This window comes from Ascaphus truei, chromosome 2, assembly GCF_040206685.1.
Source record: "Ascaphus truei isolate aAscTru1 chromosome 2, aAscTru1.hap1, whole genome shotgun sequence".
Classification (NCBI taxonomy): Eukaryota; Metazoa; Chordata; class Amphibia; order Anura; family Ascaphidae; genus Ascaphus; species Ascaphus truei.
In genome coordinates this window covers 422,268,280-422,295,831 of record NC_134484.1, presented here as the reverse complement: position 1 = coordinate 422,295,831, position 27,552 = coordinate 422,268,280, and the positions used below count along the sequence as shown (strand labels likewise).

At 43.3% G+C, this 27,552-nt stretch overlaps 1 protein-coding gene across 3 annotated transcripts in view; it reads right to left on the bottom strand.

Moving 5' to 3' along the window:
- The window catches only part of LOC142487783 (phthioceranic/hydroxyphthioceranic acid synthase-like), a 60,787-nt gene that overhangs the window by 21,286 nt on the left and 11,949 nt on the right, over positions 1-27,552 (bottom strand). For all 3 annotated transcript variants that reach the window (XM_075587660.1, XM_075587656.1, XM_075587655.1), the window contains 4 exons: positions 15,035-15,104; positions 8,845-8,998; positions 7,751-7,911; positions 554-757 (listed from right to left, as the gene is read on the bottom strand). In XM_075587660.1, coding sequence (XP_075443775.1) covers positions 554-757; positions 7,751-7,911; positions 8,845-8,998; positions 15,035-15,092 — 577 coding nt within the window. In that variant the 5' untranslated portion in view covers positions 15,093-15,104. The remainder of the gene's footprint in view (positions 1-553; positions 758-7,750; positions 7,912-8,844; positions 8,999-15,034; positions 15,105-27,552) is intronic.

Below are 27,552 nucleotides of genomic sequence, written 5' to 3'. Positions count from 1 at the left end.
TTGCCAAAGACCCCTACCAGCAAGCCATCTAAAGAAGAGAAAGGTTAACAGAGATTTTGTCTGTGTATGTGAGATGTGTGTTTAGTTTACAAGCAACAGGAGAAACTGTTAGGGAGAGATCTCCAAACAGCAGAAACGCTATAAACACCAAGCTGCTGCAAAAGTGCTGATTCCTGTAACCCACATACATGAAGAAACAAAGCTAAGGAAAAAAATAGAGTTCTATAATGTGCTAATGTATGTAGCTAATATGTACTTCCTAATCTGTTTAGCTCTTAACTTTTTTTTGTTTAAAACATATACTCCATTGCTACAGATGCAGTCAGATTTATATCTGTATTAAACCACTCAAGGGCAAAATGTGATAACAATCCAGTCCAGGATTTGTATTCCCATTTGCTGGTTTTTCAGCTATTCTGGTAAAATAGAAAAAGAGCTAAAGAAAAAACCATCCTGGATCTCCATCACACATTTAACATGGAGTCAGTGACAGGTATGATATACCTGTTCAGTTACTTTAAGTTGCACCTTATTAATTGTATAAGAGCTGTACCTTGTTTGATAGCCTGACAGGCATAATGTAAAGCAACAAGGGAAGACGAACAAGCAGTGTCCATGGCAAGGGATGGTCCAGTAAGATTGAAGCAATATGATATTCTGTTGGCAGCTATACTCATTGATGTGCCTGTACCATTGAAATGATTGATACTATCTTCAGAATTATTATAAATTGAATTACAATCTGTATTCATGAGTCCTGCAAAAAAAAGAGAAAGGGACAAATTTACCAAACCAGATTTAAGACATAAAGCACTGTATAACCTATTTAAATGAAGAAAGAAAAACAGCTTACTGTAAATTCTACTTTCTAAAAAGGAAATGCTTTTTATTCCCCCAAATATATTTGTATTCATTTTAGCGTTTTTTTTTTAAACATTTATAAACAAACAAAATACATTGTTATAGTGGAATTGTTGCACTTTCAAGTGTACTTACTATAGCTAATACAGAAGGTAAGTATCAAACACACTTTAAACACGTGTTAAACAATAACAATGTGGAAAGGCAAGACAAGAAAAAAAAGAAGAGGAGAACATAAAAAAAAGAAAAAGAAGTTTGTTAAAATATGTCTACCAAACCAATTATTCCTTTGGTCATTATAATACTCTATCCACGGGGACCAACCATATGGAATTTCTCCATAGAGTCTCTTAATGTGTGAGTAAGTTTTTCCATTAACATCAAGTCCCAGATGCATTCGAGCAAGAGATCCTGGGGAGAAGTACCGTGTTTTTTCCACGTGGCCGCCTCTGTACATCTGGCAGCAATCAATAAGTATCTTATAAGGACTTTACAGAATTCATTCCTCTCATAGATTTTCCCAGTAGAAAAAGATATGGATCTAGAGGAATGCTGATTTGGAAAATGATTGAGAAAAGGGATCTAGCCTCTGGTCAATATTTAGTAATGATTGGGCATGACCACCACATATGTAGCATAGTGCCAGAGTGTCCACACTGCAGCCAGCTGAGACCATGTGTGACAGGGTAGATTTTTTTCACAATCTAGTTGGAGTTACTGTAGGTACCATCACATCTATATTTTATAAGTGGTTTCCTTAGTATGAGTAGATATTGATATTTTGGGGCCAAATCTTTTCCCATTCCTCAAATGAAAGCTCCTTCTCAAGATCTCACTCCCACGTGTCTGCGTAGCTTGGTTTCACAGAATCTTTATCTGATAAAGTTTTATATATTCCACGACATATTTTATTATAGTTTAGATAGAAGATTTCAAATGAAGTGTTCTTTTAGTGATTCCTTGTCTCATATAATAAATAGATTGGGCAAAGTGCCTCAATTGTAATTACTGTAAATATTCGGCGTCATCAGTATCATATTTCATCTTAAATATCTTAACGCACCTTGAGAGTAAATCCTGGAATCTAAGACTTGCATTGTTTATCCATGTTTGAAACAAATTACCAATGAGTCTATGAGGGAGTGAAGGGTTATTATAAATCGGGATTATTAATGAAGGATTAGAAGTACTGTAAATCCTTAAGATAAAGAAACCTTATCCCAGATCAGTGAGGGTATAATTTATTTGAGGATTAGAATAGCCAAGATAAGGCCTGGAGCTAGCAGAAAGCCAGGCAATCATATTTAAATCAAGGGATGGATCTATACTGAAGTTCAATTTGAACCCAATGTTTAAGATTCGCGTCACATCCATTTTAACATGGATCCCTATAAGCTTATGCCTACCGCATTACACAGCTTTTCCAGCACAGCCTGGGTTAAAGAAGTGTGTTGCTAGTGTAACGGGTATTCCACCCCACCCAATCGCATATATAGTGTGAGTGAGTAGAACATGCAGTGTTACCGGTGTGGTGCGTATACCTGTAGGCTCACAGGAGGGCTGAGCTTCCGCCACTGGGAACCTGGGGCAATTATACTAGGGGTAACCACTTACTCAATAGGTGCAGCGCCTCCACCTGCGATGGCTCCCACCAGAGAGGGAGTGGATCCTCGCAGGACAAACTCAATGATCACATACACAATGGGGTATAATAACTAAGGACTTTACTAACATGTAATACGACACATCACATTCATAATATAACCCGTGTCCCTCTCAGGAGGAGACACTAACCGTGACGTCTCGCAGGACGATTCCCCAACACTAGGTGATCCCACCCAGTGTCCAAAGAACCCCACCCAATGTCCCGCACTCTTGCAGAGAATCAATGGGTGACTGCGCAGTCACTATTAAGCTAAGGGCCCGGTGGTGCACTTAGAACTGTAGATACCTGCCGAGCACTCCAGTGCTCGGATCAGCAACGCTTCACAAAGGGTCAGACGCGTGATGAATCCGTCTGATCCTATCCTGGCGATATTCTCTGTGACCCCAACGTGGGTCCGAACTCCTTCACTGGAACCACAGCATCCGCTGAGTCCCTCACTAACGATACAGCAACGTGACACACCCTGCACTACAGGCCGTCCCTATAGCACAGCATCCTTAAGTGGCTTAAGGGTCACTCTCCTAGGGCCTTCGGGGTTGCCTATCCTATATAGGTAGGTCTTGTACCCACCCTACTCATAATACGGGCCCTGGGCCATGGATCCCCGGACTGGTTACCGCTATGAACCCCCCCCAGTTGCCTCGTACTACGCGCAACGCCGGCCTGGGCAATGGCTCCCCGGATTGGTTACCGCTATGAAACCCCCCCCCCTCGCCTCGCCACTCGCAACACGGACCCTGGGCTATGGCTCCCCGGACTGGTTACCGCTATGAACCCCCCAGCTGTCTCGTGCCACTAATTCACAACAGGACCCTGGGCTATGGCTCCCCGGATTGGTTACCACTATGAAACCCCCCAGCTGTCCCTATCTTCCCTTCTGTTCCCCAGTTGCTAACTAAAGTAAGTGACAGGTTCCCTATCCTGAGGGCTATCCCTGGCAACACTCACACTACTGGGGGACTCAGGGCCATCTTGGGCCAAGGGGGTGCTGGCCTAGTACAGGGAGTCCCTCGCTCCTGTACCCTACCTCCTTCCCTTGACTGCTCCTTCCTCTGACTGACAACGTAGCTGCAAGCCCGCCAAATGTATCCACTTGCTCTCCTGGCAGTCCTGCAGCCCTATTGGCTCCTATGAGGCACCTGGTGCCTGTCTCCCTATGCCTCCTGGGAATTGTAGTCCCAAGGCCCTTACTGTAACATTGGGGCCGCGTGCGCGCCTTCCCTGTGCTTACACTAACCCCTAATGGCCGCCGCAATCTCTCCCTACCTCTCGCGCTACTCTCCTGGCTGGCTCCTACACTCGCGCGATCTTCTGCGCATGCGCGACTATCTCGGGCCGCCGGGGACTCTCTGCGCATGCGCGAACCGGCGCAACATGGCGGCGCCCTGTGCAAGAGCCACCGGAGATCTCCTGCACTCCGGCGAGCTCCCTCCTCGGCCCCCACCCTCCTGAATGGCCGTCGGGTCTGCCGCTTGCCGCTGGCAGTACCCGACAGCGTCCGTGACCACGGAGGCGCCCGGGGAGGTCGCAGGGGGAAAAAGATGACCTGGCTACACTAGTAAACCTGCTCACAGACAGCTGCTTCAACCTTTTGAGTCTCACCAGAGTGAGGCTGATTATACTCACTCTACAATGTGAAGCTGGTAGTGGTTACAACCAGACATAAATAAAGTAATGGTGAGTTAAAAAGTGATAAAAACCCTCCACCATACAGTGTGCAGCGAATAAAAATACCACTTGTGAGCATTAAAGGTCGAAACAGCTGTCTGTGAGTAAGCTTACTGGCAATGCACTTCTTTAACCCAATACTGTGCTGAAAAGCTGTGTATTGCGGCAGGCATAAGCTTACGGAGGTCTGTGTTAAAATGGATATGTAGCAAAAAGTGACATGCTTTGAGTGCTCATTTGCATGTCATTACCCAGAATCCCTGGCCGCAGTGGAAGTATTGTGTGCAAAGGGATAATGGGGAAAAGCAGGATTGTGGACCTGTCTGAGACATGTGAAATGTATTTGCTGTAAAATAAAGAATACCTGCTGCACTCCATACAAGAAAAAATGTAAAATATATAAATACCGGTGCTCCTGTGCTCAGGGATGGCCTGTTGGTAATCCAGTGTGCATGATAAGAAAAAGTACAACACAGGGCACTGCAGATTTTCTTATTCTTTTTGTTTAGCCAAAAACTGTGCGACCTGAGTTGGTCTTTTTGAAGTGCCACTTACCACTTGAAAAAGACCAACTCATTTCGAAATGTCACACAGTTTTTGGCTAAATAAAATGTCTTTGCAGTACACTGTACGGTGGAAGGTTTATTGTCACTTTTGTCACATTACACCTGTCTTACCTAAAGGTAGCATTGGATTCTTCCATGTATGTGCGTGCGCTCTGGATGGGGCCAATTACAGTATATTAGGTTGTTCAGTTATGCTATTTTAGTTTCCTTATTGTTTTGTTTTTTTATGTTATGCTATTTTAGCATTTTTTTGCTTCATGAGTTTTTTCCATAATTTGGTAAAAATCTAAATCCAAATCCAAATAAATAGAACTTTGGCAAAACCAAAACCAAGACACGAAAATGTTAAGAACCAAAACACACGTAAAAGTTCCCACCCTTAAATGCAATATACAGTTAGGTCCGGAAATAATTGAACACAGATACAATTTTCATAATTTTGGCTCTGTAGCAACCACAATGGATTTGAAATGAAACAACCGAGATGCAATAGAAGTGCAGTCTTTCAGCTTTAATTCAAGGGGTTGAACAAAAATATCGTAGGAAACGTTTAGGAATGGCAACCATTTTCATACACAGTCCCCTTATTTCAGGGGCTCAAATGTAATTGGACAAATTAACACAATCGTAAATAAAATGTTCATTTTTAATACTTTGTCGAGAATCCTTTGCAGGCAATGACTGCTTGAAGTCTGGAATGCATGCACATCACCAAACGCTGGGTTTCCTCCTTTGTGATGCTTTGCCAGGCCTTTACTGCAGCTGTCTTCAGTTGTTGTTTGCTTGTGGGTCTTTCTGCCTTAAGTTTTGTCTTCAGCAAGTGAAATGCATGCTCGATCGAGTAGAGATCAGGTGATTGACTCGGCCATTGCAGAATATTCCACTTCTTTGCCTTAAAAAACTCCTGGGTTCCTGTCGCAGTATGTTTTGGGTCATTGTCCATCTGTAAAGGGAACCGCCGTCCAATCAACTTTGCTGAATTTGGCTGAATCTGAGCAGACAATATATCCCTATACACTTCAGAATTCATCCGGCTGCTTCTGTCTTCTGTCACATCATCAATAAACACAAGTGACCAAGTGCCATTGGAAGCCATGCATGTCCATGCCATCACACTGCCTCCACCGTGTTTTACAGATGATGTGGTATGCTTCTGACCATGAGCCGTTCCAAGCCTTCTCCATACTTTTTTCTTCCCATCATTCTGGTACAGATTGATCTTAGTTTAATCTGTCCAAAGAATGCTGTTCCAGAACTGGGCTAGCTTTTTTAGATATTGTTTGGCAAAGTCAAATCTGGCCTTTCTATTCTTGAGGCTTATGAACGGTTTGCACCTTGTGATGAACCCTCTGTATTTGCTCTTGTGAAGTCTTCTCTTTATGGTAGACTTGGATAATGATATGCCTACCTCCTGAAGAGTCTTCTTCACTTGGCTGGATGTTGTGAAGGGGTTTTTCTTTACCATGGAAAGGATCCTGCGATCATCCACCACGGTTGTCTTCCATGGACGTCCAGGCCTTTTTGTGTTGCAGTGTCCAGTGCGTTCTTTTATTCTCAGAATGTACCAAACTGTTGATTTGGCCACTCCTAATGTTCCTGCTATCTCTCTGATGGGTTTTCTTTTTTTTGCAGCCTAAGGATGCCCTGTTTCACTTGCATTGAGAGCTCCTTTGACTGCATGTTGTGGGTTCACAGCAACAGCTTCCAAATGTGAATGTCACACCTGGAACCAACTCCAGACCTTTTACCTGCTTAATTGATGATGAAATAACGAAGGAATAGCCCACACCTGTCCATGAATCAGCTTTTGAGTCAATTGTCCAATTACTTTTGGTCCCTTGAAAAAGAGGGGTCTACATATTAAAGAGATGTAATTCCTAAACCCTTTCTCCAATTTGGATGTGAATACCCTCAAATTAAAGCTTATAGATTGCACTTTCAGCCCATGTTCATTATTTAACTGTAACTTGAATTTATTTTGCTACACAGCCGAAATAACAAAACTTGTATCAGTGTCCAATTATTTCCGGACCTAACTGTAAATATGTGTGCCAATATCACATGACTTTTCAACTGAAAGTATTAATCAACACAGAGAGTAAACCTTTCTTCAATAAACTCTTTATTCTGGGACACATTTAACTATAATTTGCAAAGCCATATATCCCAGCGAGGTACCTCCGGTGTGCTCCTTTTTCAGCACAAGCAAGTGTTCATAATTTATTTGGAGGGATGTTTGAGGGGACCCACCTAACCACCGGAGACACACTAAATTAACCAAAAACAAAAAGCCCATCTCTACTCATAAGAAGCTATCTTATTATGCTAACATCTATGCATGTACAGTACCTGCTGAAGCTAATGGTTTGAAGTAAATGGCATGCTTCCATCCTCTGTGTGTGAACAGAGCAAAGAAGGACTAACATGCACGAGAATTTGGAGATTTGGAGAGAGTATCATGCAGATTAGAGAGTAGTTACGTAACACACATTCTGCATTCAACAGTATCTGTCTTTTTCGTTCCCTTTGCTGAGTGTAAAAAAGCTCTGTAAATGACTCCAAATAACCATTAATGCTGCATTTATTTAATTTTGCCCTCTTGAATTAACTTTTCATTTTGGTCGAGGAATAAGATTAAAAAATAATTATTATTCTTTTATGATGTGGCTAACCTAGAAAACGCCCTGCATTTGACCAGGGTAAGAAAAGCAAGTATGAAAGAAAAAGCTTGCAAACATGAATAAATAAAGAATTTCCTTGTGGCAAAAGTTATCACTTGGCAGCAGTCTCCTGTTTAATATTTATATTATTTTATGTTTCTCTTAATCAGGCATTAAAAAAGTTACGGTGGGTAAAAAAAGTGACAAAAACCCTCCATTGTACAGTGTACCGTAAATAAAAATACCACTTGTTGTGCATTTGCATGTCTCAGACATGTTTGCAACCTTGTCCTTCCCCATTATCACTTAAGAAACAATGCTTATTTTACCAATAAAGACTCCAGTTTTGCTTCCACTGATGTTTTCCGCTGGAATGCCTGCATCCTCCAGCGCTCTGTATGTACATTCTAGCAGGAGCTTTTGCTGTGGATCCATAGACGCCGTCTCTGAATTGTGGATTCCAAATAGTCTGTTGTCAAATTCATTAAATCTGAAGAATTTGAAAATGTTCACATGATTATCAAAATGAATTTGCTATTGCTTAGAGTAAATAAAAAATACCACATGTGGAGTATTTGCATGTCTGAGACAGATCTGCAACCCTTTTATTGATTGGAGAGATTTTGTATGTTTATTCATGGGCAGGAATTTTTAATGGCAACTATTTTACTGAGTTATTTTCTGCACATGATATTAACGAATATTGCAATTAATGTGTTAGCTAAAAAAAATGTCAACAAACACTGTACTGTATTTCATACTGATGGAGTATGTGTCAAAGACTCTCATCTGTATATCCAGTTTAAAAGTAATGTAAAAACTGCATTAGATTTGTCTAAGAAAAGCAAATATTAAAAATATAGGATTTATTTATTGGATAAATTAGTTGCTCTTGCACCAGTGTTGTCTTTTAAAACTCTTCTTGCTAATAATTACATAGTTACATAATAATGTAATAATAATAATGTGATCTCTTAACTTACATACAGAATACTTAATGCAAATTATTTTCATAATTCTTTTTTGTGAAAGATAAATACATATATTATAAAATATAATAATTGGGGAACTGCCATTTTCAGTTTAATGAGGAAAATTACATTTTTCTTTTTCTGACTCCTGCAAAAAAAATATTTCAGATTTCTCACTGTGAAATCTATGGGGCTTATGTATCAATGCAAAAACAATGCAATTCTGAGGCACAAAACTGCACCAAACATACTAAAGCAAAAAATCTGATTGAAATGAATAGGTCGTTTTCTATGATACATCTGGTACAGAATTGTTGCCCTAGAATTGCATCACTTTTGTATTGATACATGCGTCTCTATTACTTTTTCAGGGTAGTATTTTTTTAATTGACTTAATTTAATGCTTTTCCTATACAGTTAGCACATATACATAGGTATAATCAGAGCCTTACCCTTCAATGAGAGCCGCTCGACTTGTGCATATTTTGCCTGGTTTGTTATAATCTGGATCACACCAGTGTTTTGTATCGAATCTTTCAGCTGGTATCTCTACGGTACAGTTTCTTCCCTCGACAATAACTTTCCAAAAATTGTCTATTCCTTCACCTGTTCAATGATTTCATATAAACATTTTAAACATAAAGTAAAAGCATTTAATCGGTTTTACTGTGTGTGTGTGTATGTGTGTGAGTGTATATATATATAGAGAGAGAGGGCAGCAGTGTGTGTGTATATAGAGGGGGCTGCAGTGTGTGTGTGTGTGTGTGTGTTCAGAAGGGGTTGCAGTGTGTGTGTATAGAGGGGCTGCGGTCCGTGTGTGTGTGAGTACTGAGAAGGTTGCAGTGTGCGTGTGTGTGTGTATAGAGAGGATTGCAGTGTGTTTGTGTGGTTGTGTGTATGTGTATAGAGGGGGCTGCAGAGTGTGTATGTGTGTATAGAGGGGGCTGCTATGTGTGTATGTGTGTGTGTGTGTGTGTGTGTGTGTGTGTGTGTATATATATATATATAATCAAAAAATAAATAGATGATACCGTTCTGTGGCTAACGAAATGCTTTTATTTGTGCGAGCTTTCGAGACAAATAAAAGCATTTCGTTAGCCACAGAACGGTATCATCTATTTATTTTTTGATTATTGAAGCTCGGCTAACACGGTACTGATACCTCTATATATATATATATATATATATATATAGTTATACGTTACCGTTCCAAGGATTGGTAAACAAGAGACAGCACTCAATGTTGAAGATCAAAGTGTATTAGTGAAAGCAAAAATACATCCAGAAACCCAACGTTTCGGTCCTACAGAATGGGACCTTCCTCAGGGGGATACAAAGTTTACCAATCCTTGGAACGGTAACGTATAACTACATTCTCTATATGGGACGTGCACCTGTGGCTTAACAGCACCTATTGGAGTGCCAACTGCCTTATCTGACTATATATATATATATATATATATATATATATATATATATGCGGCTGCAGTGTATTTACAATTTTATTTTAATAAACAAGTACAGTAAAAGCACAACATAAAAGGTGGAATATCATGTATAAAAATCATATAACTACAAAAGTGTCTATAATTGATGAAAAAAAGACTATAATTTAGCCTATAATAGTAATAAACCCATTGGAACAGGGCATTACTGGCCAATATTGCTCTGGCTGGATTAATGTTCCATGGCTTCTCTCGGGCAACTTTAACTCAGGCAGGGAATTATCAGCCACTAATTCCCTGTTCTTCTGGGTTTATTACTTAAATAGTGCTCAGAATTTTTGGCACCTGGCTAATCTGCTGCAGCATTTCAATAATGCAATCCTGGCCCCCCAGATTCCTCTTCCCTCCAGTTCAGATGGCCGTCCGACACATGGACCACCCACCTTTCAAAACGATTGCCTGTCCTGCTGAGCGGGAGGGTGGAGGAATGGGCATTTTAAAAAAACGGGTGCTTGTGGAGCTGATGGGGAGGGTCTTGTAAAGTGGGCAGGGAGGGGTCTGAAATGTGCTGAAGGAGCTTCTGAGATCGCTTCACCTTGGACCTTGAATTCCTAAATCCTGCTCATTATCGACCAGATCCTGTCCTGCGGGCATTATTACTTAAACGTATAATAGTTATACTGTAGTGCCGACGAGTATTCTAAAACAAATCTGGGGCAATCACCAACAAGACCCAGGTACATTCTGGGTATATGCTGTGTACATGCTGCAAACATTTCAGTGACATTTCTGCAGACAGACTAATGGCCCATCGGATTAACAGCGGGGGTCCCTGCAGTCCCTCCCATTCAAACCAAGGCAAGTTTTAGAATACTCGTCGTCGTACCTGTAGATTGGGGTACGATCACACACAAACTCCCATTGAAGTCAATGGAAGTATTTATTTGATAGTGCCCTAATAGGAACAATCACAGTTTAAAAAATAATCCCCATAGAAACCTTTATAGACCCTAATTCCGGGTGCAAACCCAAGTTAGTGTGAGAATACACTGTAAGTGCCACATTAGCATAAACAAGAGCATGTAGCAGTTGGGAAACAAAGCAAAATTAGCCAAGTAAATGATATTAACTATCTATTACATAGATTGTAAGCTCCACGGGGCAGGGACCTGTGCCTGCAAGATGTCTCTGTAGAGCGCTACGTAAAACTAGCAGCACTATACAAGAACATGCTATTATTATTATTATTATCTAATTTAGTAAACAAAATAAAAAGCCTGGAAATCAGAAAATAAATAATTGGAACATAAGGAATCAAGAGCTGGTGAGTGTGGCTTCAGTTCTGCGGATCCTCCTGGTCGGCCAATTGTCTCTAGTATTGGATCTTTGGGAGATGGTCTTTCTAGATACGTTAACAATTTTCTTCAACCTTTTGTAAAAATGTTACCCTCATTTATACTGGACTCTGGTGATCTTTTTAGTCAAATTAAGCATATCACTTGGGATAATCATTATTTGTGGGTAACACTTGATGTCATATCTCTTTATTCAATTATACAGCACGATCATGGGATGGCAGCTATCTGCCAATTCATTGAGATACCAGAAATTTCAATCTTTCAATCTGCATTTATTTTAGATGCAATCTTATTTCTCCTCACGCACAATTTTTTTACTTTTAATCACAAATTTTATTTACAATTAATTGGCACTGCCATGGGTACGAGCTTTGCTCCTTCGAATGCAAATCTTTTTATGGGGTGGTGGGAAGCACAATTTATTTTTTCATGCACTAACACTTTTCGTAACAATAACATTTTTTATAAAAGATTTGTGGACGATTTAATTTTTATTTGGAAAGGGGATGTCACTACACTGCACTCTTTTGTTAATTATCTTAATAATAATGATTACAATCTTAAATTCACTCTTAATTTTCACTCACACCATATTGAGTTTCTGGATCTACAATTATTTGTGGAAATTGATAAAATATTTCACATGGATGTTTATAGGAAACTAAACTCAATAAATACCTTCTTAAGGGCGGACAGTTGCCATCCATTCCATGTTATTAGAGCTATTCCTAAGGGACAGTTCCTCAGGCTGAGAAGGAACTGCTCTACACCCGGTAGTTTCCTCTCTCAGTCTGAGGACCTTAGTCAACGATTTATTGACAGAGGTTATTCTGAGACTAGTATCAATGATGCGTTTGATATCGCCCTCAATACAGAGAGATCATCCTTGCTGCCCACTCGGAATATTGGACACTCTCCCCTTGATACACATGTACAAACTTATAAGCAGTGGTCGACAAATCACCAAAAAATCTACTCGTCGAACAAAAAAATCTACTCGCCACCCAGTACCACACGTGTGCTGCTTGGGCCAATAGAAGCTCACCATTATGTTAAATCCACTCGCCCGGGGCGTGCAAATGTATAGGCTTGTCGAACACTGCTTATAAGAATAAATATAAGAACCAAGGACATAATTAATTTGACAATAAATGTCCACTTTTTATCTCACAGTTTAATAAACAGAGTGGGAAGATAAAATCAATTATATCCAAGAATTGGAATGTCTTAATCTATGGACCCAGTATTGAATAAATACATTGGATCAGGTCTTAAGTTTGTGTATCGTAGGACGAGAACTGTCGGTTCATATATCTCCCCAAGTGACATAACTATCCCTAGAACTAGTAATTCCTCTTTTATCACCAGGGGTTCTTTCAAATGCAGTTCTTGTAGTGTTTGCAAACAGACGAAACCTTCTAATTTTTTCAGGACAGTTTACCACATCCACATGATAACCAAGTGGGCAATCACATAAAAAAATTCTACATTAAAAGCTTTATAAACTGTAAAAGTCAATTTGTGGTGTACCTCATAACATGTGGTTGTGGTAAAAGATATGTGGGGAGAACGATCAGAGCTCTTAAAGTCAGGATATTAGAGCATTTAAGACTTATAAGATTGAATGATACTAATCATCCAGTATCCAAACATTTCTCCGAATGTAGACAGGGAGGCATTGGAAACTTTTCATTTTTGGGCATAGAATTAGTTTACAATTGACCTAGAGGAGGTGACCGTATCAATTTATTGAACTGTAGGGAAGCGTATTGGATTTTTATTCTTAGAACGCGCTTCCCTATGGGTTTAAATATTGAATGGCAATTAGCCCATTTCTTGTAGGTTTAGATCAGTGTTGAACCAAGGAATTCTTATTCATAAAATATGTTTCTGGAATTTCAATATATATTTTTCAATTTATATATATTTTTCCTGGTTTTCTTCTACCTTTTTCTGTGTTTCTTTAATATATTATGTTTTAAGTCCACATATCTGACATTTTAATTAGTTATATTTTTGATGATTTAATATTATTATATATTGTGTCATATTGGTCATCTCTATTTACTAGTTATCAATGTTTTCTTGTTTTTAAAATTTAAGTACTTTTAATATTGTTTGTATTGTATATTTCTTAGGATTCTTATATGCCTTATAGTGTTTTCTTTTTCTCCTTTTCTTTCTTGTTCTTTATTTATCCTTATGGTGTGTAGAGTATTATTAGTTATCATTTCTACTTGAGCTGGTCTTCGGATCCCTTTATGTCCCATTGAGGATACTGTATTTATCTTGCCCTCACTTTTTTTAGCCTCTCTTCTTATCCTGCACAGACACTTCCGACCCTTCGATCGCGCGGTGGCGTTCTGCGCATGCGCAAGTCTTTGCGCATTGCGTCATGACGTCATCACGTTGCCGTCTTGGCGCGAATTAGATGCAGGTAAGAGGGTATTTATTAGGTGATATCACATTGTATTTTATCCTTGATAAAGAACGCTGTGACGTTCGAAACACGTTGGATGGGTCTCATGACACAATAAAGTACCCTTTTTACTTATTTTGATTCTGGGTCCTTTCCTGCTCCATTCGGTACATGCGCTCCTCCTAATTTTTTACTCCTGCATACCAGCATTGGAAGCTGCACAGCCGCCACACCAAGGAACGTGAGTACTTTTGCTAACTTAGGGGAACCTACCAATGAGATTGATCGTGAGTGGGCTTGTACTACCCACTAACTGTCTTCAGGAGGACTGTACCCATTATTGTTGTTGCATTATCACTACTCTATATTTGTGATTACGGATTTCCTTTGGATGGTGGTTCTGGCATTATATCATTATTGGCCTGGCATTTGAGCGCTTTTGCCAATTCTCTATCTAGTAAACAAAATAAAAAGCCTGGAAATCATAAACTAAATAAATGGAACATAAGGAATCAAAAATAAGATATAGGCAATATAATGCTGAAACAGAGGTAAACAGACTGTCCTGAATTTATTCGCAGACTATACTGTAGTTGGTCAAAAGATGAGTTCCCTTTTTCTGCTTCTTTTTTATTTTGTCCTCCCCATCCCTTTTTGTTTTTTACATGGGTGTGAAACAGGTTGTCCCCTGAGCTGAAACACACTATTTTCAGTTCGGTACACCCTGGCTCTATGATACATGACAGACAAAATCCACACAGAAGACATTACATATCGCATTCTTCGATTAGAAATGTATTATAAATTGTATTACAAATCTCCATTTTATCAACAACAGTTTTGAAATAGCACAACAATTTGTATAGAAGGATGATACAAGTAGGTGTGCTGTTTCAGAGCTGTTATTGATCAAATCAGTACCTCTGATATGATTACATAAATAGGTGATCTCACAGATATAAAATAGTGTAGTCAGGAGGTAATCCTGAATAATGCTTGAATGATCAATCTTTGATGTACTTGATTATACTTTTAATATGTGGCAGTACTGAAGGCACGTCAAGAGCCAGGGGGTCCCAAGAGCTGGTGAGTGTGGCTTCAGTTCTGGGGATCCTCTACTTCCCACCCATGTAAACAAAACAACAAAACAAAGGAGGGTGTAGGGTGCTGACTGCTATTTTAAGAGAGCACAATATCTTAAGTGGAGAAATCTTCCCCTTATCTGCTTTTAACAGAGATCAGTGACAGGATAGTGGGGAGTGCAGATGTAAGAGAGAAGTGTAAGAAGGAAGAAATAGGAAAGCTGGTCTTTTCGCAGCTCTCTATTAAAATGGGTCCTGAGTGGAGGCAACAGGGAGAAAAAAAAGTATTCTCTAAACTGTGCTCTATGCCTTTTAAACTCATATCATTTAAAACTCACCTCCAGGAAAATTGCAACCTATTCCCACTATTGCAATTTGATCCTCACTTGCATCCATTTTGAAAACTACCTGCAAGTAAAAACCAATTCAGTACTTTTGACCATTGCTGTTAGATGTAAATATTATCATCAAACACGTGCAATAATATAGAATTTGTATATTAATGTTACAAAAATTGCATTTGAAATATGACTGAGCAAATGGCACTACTTTGATAGAACAGGGCCAATCCACCATTTAGACATGTAATCCACTCAGTGGCATAAAACAGATGAATGAGAGAGTAACAAAAATTGGCTAGTCATGTGAAATCAAAACCTTAATAGCACATCCTATTCCATTTTGTATTTATTTTTTACCTTATAAAATTGATGTGCTGAATCTTCTAATGTCTTAGGTACTATAACCAAATTGTAAGCCCTACAGATGTAAGCAGACTTACTGTCCCCGTGACCCCGAAAAACTAAGTCTAAGTCCCTGTCAGTTAATTGCGTTTTGCGAATTGGGTGCGTTGACCGCGACTGAGCCACAAATGCTCAAAATTGAACTATGCCACAAATGCCACAAATGCCACAACTGAGCCACAAATGCGCTGAAAAAAATGGAAACAAATTAGTTTTAGCATTGGTCGTAGTACTCTTCAGAAATGATAGGCGGTGCAAGTGTGTTTTTAATGTAAATGCAATGTAACCCCATCTCTTAATCCCATTCATTTCATATGATATCATATCCAATTTATTTCAATGTAACCCACCACTTATTCCCCTAAAAACTTCAGATGGCTAAACAGTATTTTTAAAGTATGAAATTTTTTTTATTAGAGCAGCGGTGCCCAAACTGGGGGGTGAGAGACTTTATTGGGCAGGGCGCAGGCCATGCAGCGGTTACAGAGGCCCCACGCAAAGAGCGTGAGGCCTCTGTAAATTTACTTACCGGCTTCTTGTCCATGCGTTTCCATGGCAACGCAGCGTCAAATGACGCCCGTTACCATGGAGACGTGACGTCAAATGACGCCGTGGGTCACGTGACGTCACATGATCCCACCGCGTAATTTGATGGATCATTAGAGGCGAGGGGGGGCACGACCGAGGCGGCAGCAGGTTAGGGGGGCACAGGGAGTTTTTGCACCGCTGTATTAGAGTATAGTAAATTACAGTTGTGAAATAATACAATTTTCTTCAATCTTCTTCCAAAAATACAGTGTTCTTCAACCGACATCTTCTTCGGACTGTCTCTTGTGCAGTTTTCAATTGTGAGAATATTATTTATTAATAATCGAGAATAAATAAATGCATGAATTACACAGTATGTAACGCGTACTACTGATAAATTAAGTTATAAACTTTATTTATATTTAATTTATGCACATGCATGTTCTATGGAACCCTGGTTTAAATGTATACTGTATGCATGTCATTGAATTTCTTTTTTTGTATCAATCTTTTTTATTGGCATTGACATTAACATGAATGAGTACATACTTTTCAATAACATAAAATTGTTTAAGTTCGACTTTATTGAGTGCATGCTAGCCAACATTGATTTTTAATAGTAGGGGTTAAGGGAGTGGAGGAGGGGGAGGGGTGGGGGGGACTGGGGATGGAGGAGGGTAGACAGACAGAGGGGGTAGGGAGGGGGAGGGTTGGAGAGAGGGAAAGGGAGGCGGTGTGCGGGGGGGGGGGAGTCCCCCTTGGCTCGTCTACGTCTCCCACCTTTGGGATCTGGGTTATTCCCTTCACTAGTGTTTGAGCTTTATGTCTTTATCTGAAGCCCTGGGGGCCTATCCATGGGTCCCATGTGTTACAGAACTGTGTCATTTTTTTGTGCAGCATAGCTGTTAATTTTTCCATAGACATTACTTCGTCCACCCGCCTTATGACTGTGTTTCTTGCAGGGGCTTTGACCTGCTTCCAGGCTGCTGCTATTGAGCACCTGGCTGCAGTCAAGATTGCAGAGACCAGTCTACTCATGGGTGGGGGTAGGTCATCAAAGGGTTTACTCAGCACCAGGGACAGTGGATCTAGGGGGAGAGGAATTCCCGTTGTCTCATAGAGCAGCGTCTGGATCCTAACCCAGAACCTCTGAATGTCCGGACATGTCCACCAAATATGGGCCATGTCTCCCTTTTGACCACATCCTCTCCAGCACAGGTCTGGGGTGCCGTGGAAGATCTGGCTCAGTCTAGCTGGGGTCAGGTACCATTGGAATAGAATTTTGTAGATATTCTCCTTTGTTACTGTGCAGCTTGAGGTTTTTGCTGCCATCTCCCAGATATCCTCCCACTCCTCATTGTCAATTTGTATATTTAAGTCCGCAGACCATTTTTGCATATAGTGGTGGGTCGGGGATTCTGATGCTGACTCTGTCCCCCTATATATCTCAGAGATTAGGCCTCTTTGATACCTGCCTTTACTGCATAGTGTTTCGAATCTGGTGGGTGGGGAAAATTTGGAGATCTGCGAGAGCGAGAGCAAAAAATGTCTAATTTGTAGGTATTTGAATAGGTGGAGGTGTTGAGCTTGGTATTTGTCCCGTACCTCTTTAAATGTTAGAATCACTCCATTTTTCAGCAAGTCTGCAACCAGCCTTATTCCAAGCCCCTGAAATTGGGCAAGTTGCTTTTTGGAGCACCCGGGCGGGAAGTTCGGGTTCCCAAAGATCGGGGTGATTTGTGAGGGGGTGTTTAGCAGGCCATACTTCCCTTTGCTTTTCAGCCACGAGTCCCACGTGCATCTCATTGCTCCTAGATCAAACCTCCTTGATCCTCCTTCTTTTCCTCCTTGGGACCACAGAAGTAGCTGAAGTGGTAGCGGGCTGCGTAATGTGTTTCTATCTCGAGCCAGCGGGCCGCTGCCGGGTCGCAATTCCAAACTACGGCTTGCTTTAGCTGGGCTCCGAGGTAGTACCTGACCACATCGGGGACCCCCAGACCTCCTATTAGTTTGGCTGATAACATTACCGATCTGGGGACCCTCGGTCTCTTGTCAGATAAATTGGAACATTTGGGCCTGTACATTTTTCATAGCTGTTAGTGGGACGACTACGGAGAGTGTTTGGAAATAGTACAACAGCCGAGGTAGGATGTTCATTTTGAGGGAGACTATTCTCCCGAACCATGATATTTGATGTTTTTTCCACGACTCTAAGTCTTTTTTAATTTGATCAAATAATGGGGGGTAGTTGTATTGATAGAGGGATCCATGGGAGTTCGAGATTCTTATACCTAGGTATTTGATGTATGTGGTGCGCCACTTGTATTTATAATTGGACTGCAAAAGCTTCCACGTTGTGTTTGGGAGGGATATGTTAAGTGCTTCTGACTTGTCTATATTTATTTTATAGTCAGAGACTGTTCCAAATTGGTGGAGTACCTTTTGTAGGTTCGGGAGGGAGATGTGGGGGTGAGCGAGGGTCAGGATCACATCGTCCGCAAATAGGGAAATTTTGTATTCCTTTGTGGAGATCGAAATCCGCTTGATGCCCTTTTCTTGTCTAATTTTGGCTGCCAATTGTTCAATTGTTAGGGAAAATAGGAGTGGGGATAGCGGGCAGCCCTGTCTGGTCCCATTTCTGATTGTAATTAGGTCTAATAGTCCTCCTGAAATTTTTACATATGCTGTGGGGTTTTGGTAGAGGGCTCTGACACCCTTTAAATATGGACCACTAAAACCAAACTTCATTATTGTTTGGTCTAGGAAGGACCATCTGATCCTGTCGAATGCTTTTTCCGCGTCGAGGCTCAGGATCATTGCATTGGTTCCTGTGAGATGCAAGTGGTCGATGATATCCACTATTTTGCGGGTATTGTCGGAGGCCTGTCTTCCTGACACAAAACCTACTTGATCTGTATTAATGAGTCTGGGGAGAATTGGGTTGAGCCTGTTTGCTAGTATCTTGCTGTAAATTTTGAGATCTGAGTTAAGTAGGGATATTGGCCTGTAGTTGCCGCAAAGGAACGGGTCTCGACCCTCCTTGTGGATAATGGCTAAATTTGCTGCAGTGATGGTAGCGGGGATTGGCTCTCCTAGTAAGAAAGAGTTGAACATGTTAAGCAGGTAAGGGGACAGGGTCAGCATGAATGTCTTATAGTAAGTGTTAGAAAATCCGTCCGGGCCCTGAGTTTTTGCCGGTTTGAGGGAGCTAATGGCTTCGGTTAGTTCTTCTAGGGTAATGTCTTTATTTAGTTTATCTAGTTCGGCCTGTGAAAGGGAGGGGAGGGAGCACTCCTCCAGGTATTTCGAGATTGTCTCTAAGGGGGTCGGATTTTGGCCCAGAGGATGTAGGTTATACAGTTGAGAGTAGTAGTCAGCAAATTCTTGTGCTATTTCTTTTTCGTCATATGTGATTTTCCCTGATTTTGTGCGGTTTTTGGATATTTGTGATTTTACCCGTATGCCTCTGAGTTTCGAGGCTAAAAGCTTATCGGCTTTGTTTCCTTTATCAAAGAATTTTTGTTTTGTCCATCTTAGGGCCCTTTCTACTTCCTCTAGTTGTGTTTGTTTGAGAGCTGTTCGCGTTTGATTTAATTGCTTTAGTATGTTTTTGGATGCTGTTGTTTTGTGTTGCTGCTCTAGGTGTTTGATTTTATCTGTTAGTTCAGTTTGGAGTTTAGCTTTTTGTTTTTTCTTATAGGCCGATATCGAGATTAATTCTCCTCTAATTGAGGCCTTGTGTGCCTCCCAAAGCATAGCCGGGGCCGAGACCGTACCTGCGTTTATCTGGAAAAAGGAGAAGAGTTTGCGTCTTATATTTGTCTCTGTCTCTGGGCAGTTGAGTAGGGAATCATTCAACTTCCATTTGTAGGGATTGTTTTTGATAAAGGGTAGGGTGAGGGTGAGTTCCACTGGTGCATGGTCAGACCAGGTAATTGGGCCGATATTGGAGTGGGAAGAAGCCTGGAGTATGTTATTGGTACCCAGAAAATAGTCTAACCTCGAGTAGGACTGATGAGGGGTGGAGAAGAAGGTGTAATCCCTTTGACCCTGGTGCTGAGCTCTCCACACATCGACCAGGGAGAATTCTTCTATTATTTCCCTGAATTTTTTTGCTTTTTTTTGTGATTGGATCATGTAAGATGTGCCTTAAGTTGCATTGGGTAGGTCTTTTGGAGTTTTTGTTTTATCTTGTGTGTGTGAGGCGACCATGTTAAAGTCTCCTCCTATAATTAAGGAAGAGAGTGCCTGCTGTTCCAGTGAGTCCAGTACTTTTTTGAGGAACTGGGTTTGATTTTCATTGGGGGCGTATATGTTCACCAATGTTATGGGTGAACCTTCTAGAGTACCCCGGAGCACCAGGAATCTTCCCTGTGGGTCTGATTGAGTGTGAGTTAGGGCGAAGGGGACATTGTTCCTTATTAGGATAGCTACTCCTTTCTTTTTACTCGGGGAGGATGCTTAGAAAGCCTGAGGGAACAGGCTCTTGAATGTATTTGGGGGAACTGGTGAGTTAAAGTGTGTTTCTTGCAGGAAAACGATGTCCCCCTTTTTTTTTGAGTTCCTGGAGTGCTAGTTTTCTTTTTTTATTTGAGTTTAGTCCCTTTATGTTAAGCGTGATTAATTTTATGTCTGTCATTTTATGTCGTGCTTGTTTTTCGGAGCTCTGAGCTCTGAGGCCCTCTGTATTCCCACAGTGAGGGCTACTAGTCCTGCGAGCCTTAGGTGAGTTTGTGTAGGCGAGTGGGGGGGGGTGGGGGAGGGGGGAGGGTGGGGGGGAGGGGAAGGGAGACACAATAGGAAGGGTGGGGGTCGTTGGGCCTTCAGATAGCCCTAGAAAGTAGGCCTCTCCCCTGTGGGCGAGAGAGGTACGGGGGTTTATTACCCCTAGAGATCCTTCCAGAACTCAGAAAACGGTCGGAGACCGGAAAGAGGGTCCCACACCCTCTATGTGAAAACCACTTCTATGGAGACCACTTAGTGTGGTGTCCTATATACATTTCTGAACATCATCACATAAACCGTTGGAAGAAACAAAACCTTTTTTTAAGACCTCTATTTTGTCGGTCAACATTTATATAGTCTATATTGTTATGTTGTGGGCGTTCAATATTTATCAACCCGCTTTTTGGATACTCTGGGCCCGGAGTTAGCCCCGTCTCCTCTAGATGCTATTTTCCACTTCTCCGCTATAGAGGTGCGTCGTTCCTCTTCAAGACGGAGGGATAGGATGGGGGGAGGTTGGGGGGGGAAGAAGGGGGGGCTTGGAGGGGATGGGGGGGAGGGGGGAGGAGGGGGAGGGGAGAGGTGGGGGGAAGGGTGAGGGGGGTAGAGGGGGGAGGGGGGATGGAGGGGATGGAGAGGTGGGCAAAAAAGGGGGGGAGGGGAGGTGGGGGGAGTCTCTGGACAGGATAAGGATGTCTGTCTGGTTTGTCTTAGCTCAGGATCGTATTGTTCTCTTTCTGTCTTTGCATGTATATTGTCATTTGGGGGGGGGAGGGAGAGCGGGGGGGTGAGGAGGGGGGGCAGATTGGGGTTGGGGGGAGGGGAGGGGGGGGAGAGAGGGGAGGGGGGGAGAGAGGGGGGTGGGCAGGGGGGAGGGGAGGGGGAAGGAACCACTTGTCAAGGGGTGGATGCCTATCTGGCTTGTCTTATTTAGGAGCCCATGTGGGTTGGGTAGACATTTTTTTTTTTGAATTAACCCTTTGTCTCTTCTCTTTTTGACAACTTGTACGAAAAAACACAACATTTGGCATTTATCATATGACATTTGCATTTTCTTATGGTAGCAAGGGGGGGGGGAATAGACAGCACTCTGACACAATGACTCAGCAAGGTTGCAGGGTGCACGGAACAGGAAGGGACCCTAATACCCTTCAGAAGTACTAACAATCCAAAAAATAGTACCAGCACTCTCTGTCTCACAGCTACAGATATAAGCGAATACCAGTGTAGGGCAAATGAATAATTTAATGACACTAATAATAAACTGAAAATATAGCAACAATAGCCAATACGCCAATGCAAGAATAAATATCACCATAGAGGAAATGAAAATATAGGGGGTAGAGGGGAAAGTAGTCAAATGATCCCACACTCAGCTAATGATATAAATCTAAAGTCTAAAGAGGGCAAATCACATAAGCAGATATCAAATAGAACTTGACAAGGCACCAGGAAGAGGGTTTGCTTATACTTGTTCACTGATTGATATCTGATATCTGCATATGTTCTGTGTCTTTCACAATATTCTTGTATCTACATTCAGTGGTTGATATTTGATATCTGCTTATGTGATTTGCCCTCTTTAGACTTTAGATTTATATCATTAGCTGAGTGTGAGATGGGAAGGCTTAGGGAAGTACCTCTGGGACCCTTTGGGACCAGGGGGAATGGGCCAGATGAAGAGGTCACCCCTCGAAACGTCGCCCCCCTAGTTTGCTTTCCTTTTTCCATTTTTGTGATTTTTTGCTTTTCTTTTGTGTTTTTTTCCCCTTCTCCTTCTTTCCCCTCTACCCCCTATATTTTCATTTCCTCTATGGTGATATTTATTCTTGCATTGGCGTATTGGCTATTGTTGCTATATTTTCAGTTTATTATTAGTGTCATTAAATTATTCATTTGCCCTACACTGGTATTCGCTTATATCTGTAGCTGTGAGACAGAGAGTGCTGGTACTATTTTTTGGATTGTTTGCATTTTCTTATCATTCGATACATATATCCTATTGCTAGGGGGTACATTTGCTTTTATCTGCTTATCAACTCTATTTCTTACATGAACAATTGGCATCTTACATATATCATTTGCATTTACTTATTGTCTTCTGCTTATATCTTATTTCTGCATAGTCCATTTGCTAGTATCTGCATTACCACATTGTTCTTTGATATGATCGTTCGGTTTCTACCTTACCACATTTGCATTTTGCTTTTGATTGTTGCTTAAGGCTAGACAATAAAAAACGGGGGGATCGGGAGTGAGGATGGGCAGGTAGCGGGGGGTGGGTGGGAGAGAGGGGAGCGGGGGAAAGGGAGCGGGGGAGGGTGGAGCGGGGGGGAAGGGAACGGGGGGGGAAGGGGAGAGCAGGGGGGGAACTTATGTAAGGGAGTGGTATAGGGGTTGCAGGTACTGTACATCCTGGATAAACAGTATATTCATTGCTCTTTCTAAATTGGCTAACTTTCCCCTGCTAGGCTGCTTTAAAGAGCATATTGACAAAGTCCGGGGGGGACTGGGAAAAGAAGGGTTCATACGACCTGGCTCCTCGGGCCGTGAGGTGGCAGGCCTGTCACTGCGTCCCATCGTCCTGTGAGAGGGGGGAGTATGAAGGGGGATAGGGGGTCTACCCCTTCTGTTCATACAGGGGGCTGCATCCTCTGTTCGTGCAGGCGTGTTGCAGGTGTGTAGTTTGGCTTCGCTTACTGCACCTGTGGAGGGTGTCAACAGGACCTCAGTTCACTCCGTAGGTCAAGGTGGTGCTTGTCCTCCTCGGGGGAGCTTGCCGGGTCAATCAGCTTGCTACCTCGGGCAGGACTTCGATCGAACGCTGACCGGCCTGGACGCGGTCGACCAGGATACCTTCTGGCGCTCCGATGAGATGAGTAGTGAGAGCTTTTCCTCCTCGATGGGGTGGGGGGGATATTAGTTAGCTGATGGGGTTTGTTGCGGGATCGCTGGGCAGGATATGTGGGTGGGGGGTGGGGAAGTGAGTGGGGTGTGGGGATAGAGGGGGGGAGGGGGGTATCAAGGACGGGGATGAGGGGGGGGTGGGGGAAAAAAAAAAGGGGGGGTGTGTGGGAGGGGGGTGAGTCAGGGGGTGAGGGGGGTGAGGTGTCTGACCTGCGTTGGTTAATAGCTGGGTAGTGGGATTGGAGGTGCAGGCGAAGCTTCAGGGAGGAGGGGGGGGGCAAGTTTGTAGAATAGGTTCCATAGGTGGATCGGTGGTTGATGGGGTTTACTTGCTTTGGGGCTGCTTTCATAGTTCGTTGTTCCCTTTGGGGGGACCGCCATCGTGCTTCAGGTGGTATGTCCGTTACTTAGGGGCCTCTGTGTTCTTCTGATTGGCCAGCCTTTCAGAGGCCCGGGGAACCTCCATCTCATCATTGTTTGTGGGGGACTTGGCTGGTGGTCTGTTGTCCTGTTGCTGAGTCAGGCCCAACGCTTTTAGGAACGCCGGCGAATCCTTTGGTCTGGAAATTGTGTGGTGACGTCAATTCTTCAGGACTATCAGCTTAAAGTGGAAACCCCAACGGTAGGAGATTCCCCTTTCTTGTAGTATGTTCCTGAGGGGCTTCATTTCTTTCCTTTTTTCTAGCGTGGATCTGGATAGGTCGCTGAAGATCTGTATAGGTATGTTCTCCACTTGGATATCTCTTGCTCTCCTGCTTGCAGCCATGATCTTCTCCTTGGCTGAGTATGCGTGGAGCTTTATGATTACATCCCTGCGTCGTTCAGGGTCCGCAGGTTTGGGGCCCAGCGCTCTGTGCGCCTTGTCCATCTGGAGATCATGCTCCGACAGGTCTGGGGCTAGTTGTAGGAATAGTTTGCGAAGGTAGGCATGAAGCCCCTCTGCAGTGATCGTCTCTGGTATATTCCTGATTCTCAGGTTTTGCCTTCGGTCCCTGTCTTCTTGTTCTTCCAGGGCGTCTCTCAGGTCTGCGACTTCTTGGCCGAGTCTTATGACTTCGTCCTCTGTTGCGTGTTGTGTGCCAACTACGTCTGTGACTTTGCGTTCCAGCACCTCAGTGCGCTTAGATAGCCCATGTATTTCTGTTCTCAGGCCTTCCAGCGCCATGTTCATGTCCGTTTGGATTTCTTTGCGTAGCTCCTTATGCATTCTTTGGAAGAGGGCTTCGAAATAGTGTTTGTTCAGCCCCGGTTCTTGTAAGTCTGCTGCGCCTGAGTCGGGGGCTAAGTCCGTTAGGGCCGCATGGGCTGCTTCTTCGGCGCCATCTTGGGAGTCCCCACTATGTTCAATGGGGCGGTGTGCGGGGGTAAAGTATTTTGTGACTCCTGGGCCTTGGGTCCCTTTTGGGCGGGCCGGCATCTTCCCTAACGTCTGCTAAGTTGTTTGTGCGTTTTTTATGCTTTTTTGTGTGGTTTGGGTCGCTCGATCATGCAATTTGCTTGTGAGGGTGGCGGGAACTCCTCGACAATCCGACCATGTTCCCTGACGTCGCCGGAAGCTCTCGGAACATCTTTGTTTTAATTACTTCTGTTTCGGTAGTTCCCAAGTGGTGCGAGGCCGGGACCCCTCCAGCTATATCCCTGCAGGTGGGTACTGTTTATTGACCTTAGTTAATTTATCATTCAGGGTCTGTGGTATTAGGTATCCTATAAAATGCGTGTATAGGCTCTGGTTATGATTAATCTTTAACCCTTAGTCTTTGAAGCCCAGGTTATGAGGGGATATATGGGGTCTTTGCACCGTGGCAGTGTGATTCATTCAGCAGCTCAGTGTAAGATGGACACCCCTCCTCCCACTTGTAGCTGTGGTGATGTGCCCCTCTGGTCTGTCTCCCTAGTTGTGGGGACCACCCCACCTGCTCCGGAAGCTGGGTTTAGGGTTTTGTGCTATTGTCAATTGACCTGGGGAGAGCAGTGTATGTGCTTCACTCTTTTTTATTTGTCTTTATTTGGGGGTGAGGGGGGGGGAGGGGATTGTTGCGTCTTTATTTGAGGGGATGGGGGGAGGGGGTTTATGCGACCCCACCCGACGGCACTCGGTTCAGCCGCCTCAGGAGCGGAGACCCCCACACCTCTCCCCGCTGATCCAGCCTTGGGCTAGTCCCCGCGTGCGAGCCTGACAGCCATCCTGCGGTGTGGTGTGCTCTGGTTCCCGGGCCGGGGCCCAGACCGAGCACCCACGCGCTGCTTCTCTCTCCTCCTCAGCCGGGGACCTCAGATCGTTGCAGGGGCAAGATAGCCACCCGCTCTTCTCCCAGCTCCCCGTGCGGCCGCCCCTCCAGAGCCCTCGGTGATCGGCCTCTCCCGCTGCTGCAGGTGGCCCCCGCACCACACCGCCGGGACCCCACACCAGCTGTAGCCATCCCACAGCACGGGGCAGGGCTGGAGGCCTCCGCAGGCTGACCTGGCAGGGAGATCTCCTGCGTGGCGCTCACCACTCTCTGTCCGCACCTGCGACGGGCCGATGCAAGGCACGCCGGGCAGATCTTGTCCTGCGGAGCCCCGACGGCCCGACGACCTGCTGGACTTGGACTCCTGCTCCCCTCCGGCGCCGCCACTACAGATCCCAGCGGGAAGAGACGACCGACCCGCTCATCTCCCCTGATTCCCAGCCGCCCCGGGTCCTAAAGCTCCACTGGTGGTGGGGGGAAGACCCACCCGTGGCTGTAGGGAAGTTGGGGGTTTATTTATGTTTTATTTATTTGGCAGCCCACTGTTCTCTGCTCACCTGCCTCCACAGCAGTCCCCCGTGGAGAAGATAGCCGCCTCGTCTCCCAGAACACGAGCCTCATGTGGCAACCGCTAACAAGCTGGGACCGGAGACTGTCGGCAGGTATCCCTTTTTTAATTTATTTAATGCGTCAATATGAATGTCTTTCCAACCGCCTCTGGGCTGCTTTGCTTCGCTGCTTTGATAAGTTTTAGTTTTTATGCAGTTGCGGCAGCCATTTTAGATTTTTGGCGGCCTGCCAGGGAAGCTTCCGGGGGCTGTTTTGTTGCCTCTGGGCTCTCTTCTGATTAGTTTTCAGCCCGTATGGAGCCCTCCACATTTAGAAGGGATCTCCCCCCCTTAGTATATTCAGTTTGGGGGAAGAGGATCTGTTTTTTTGACCCTTTTCGCCCGGTTTTGGGGATCCTTGGGATGGAGCTCCTGTGAGACACGTCTTCCCTGCTTAATGTCTTGGCCACACCCCCCATGTCATTGAATTTCTGCGCATGTGAACTGTATATAAGGGAAATGAGGGCCCCGCTCAAAACCGACCTTTGAAAACTATGTGCTGCATGGGAGCTAGGCATATAGAGAACATTCAGTACATAGAAGTACTATAGAAAAGACTCCCTAATCCTTGTTTTCATCCTTTTTATTTTTTGCAGGTTAAGCAAAATCTGATGAACCTCAACACCGTCTTCATGTAGGAAACACATCTAGCGATAGTCGATACAGAAGGTCATGTATGCATTACATTCAGTTGTCAATACCTGTACTACGCATGCGTTCCATACAGTTCTTACATTCTGTACAGTTCACATAGAGAACATCTAGTACATAGAAGTACAAAATAAAGAAAATTGGACTCAGTAATAATATATGCACCTGGATTGAAAACTGGTTAAAGGACAGACAACAGAGGGTTGTCATAAATGGAACTTTTTCGGGTTGGGCTAAAGTCGTGAGTGGAGTACCTCAAGGTTCGGTACTGGGACCCCTACTTTTTAACTTGTTTATTAATGACCTTGAGGTTGGGATCGATAGCAAAGTCTCCATCTTTGCTGATGATACTAAATTGTGTAAGGTTATAGAATCAGAGCAGGATGTAATTTCTCTTCAGAAGGACTTGGAGAGACTGGAAACGTGGGCAGGTAAATGGCAAATGAGGTTTAATACAGATAAATGT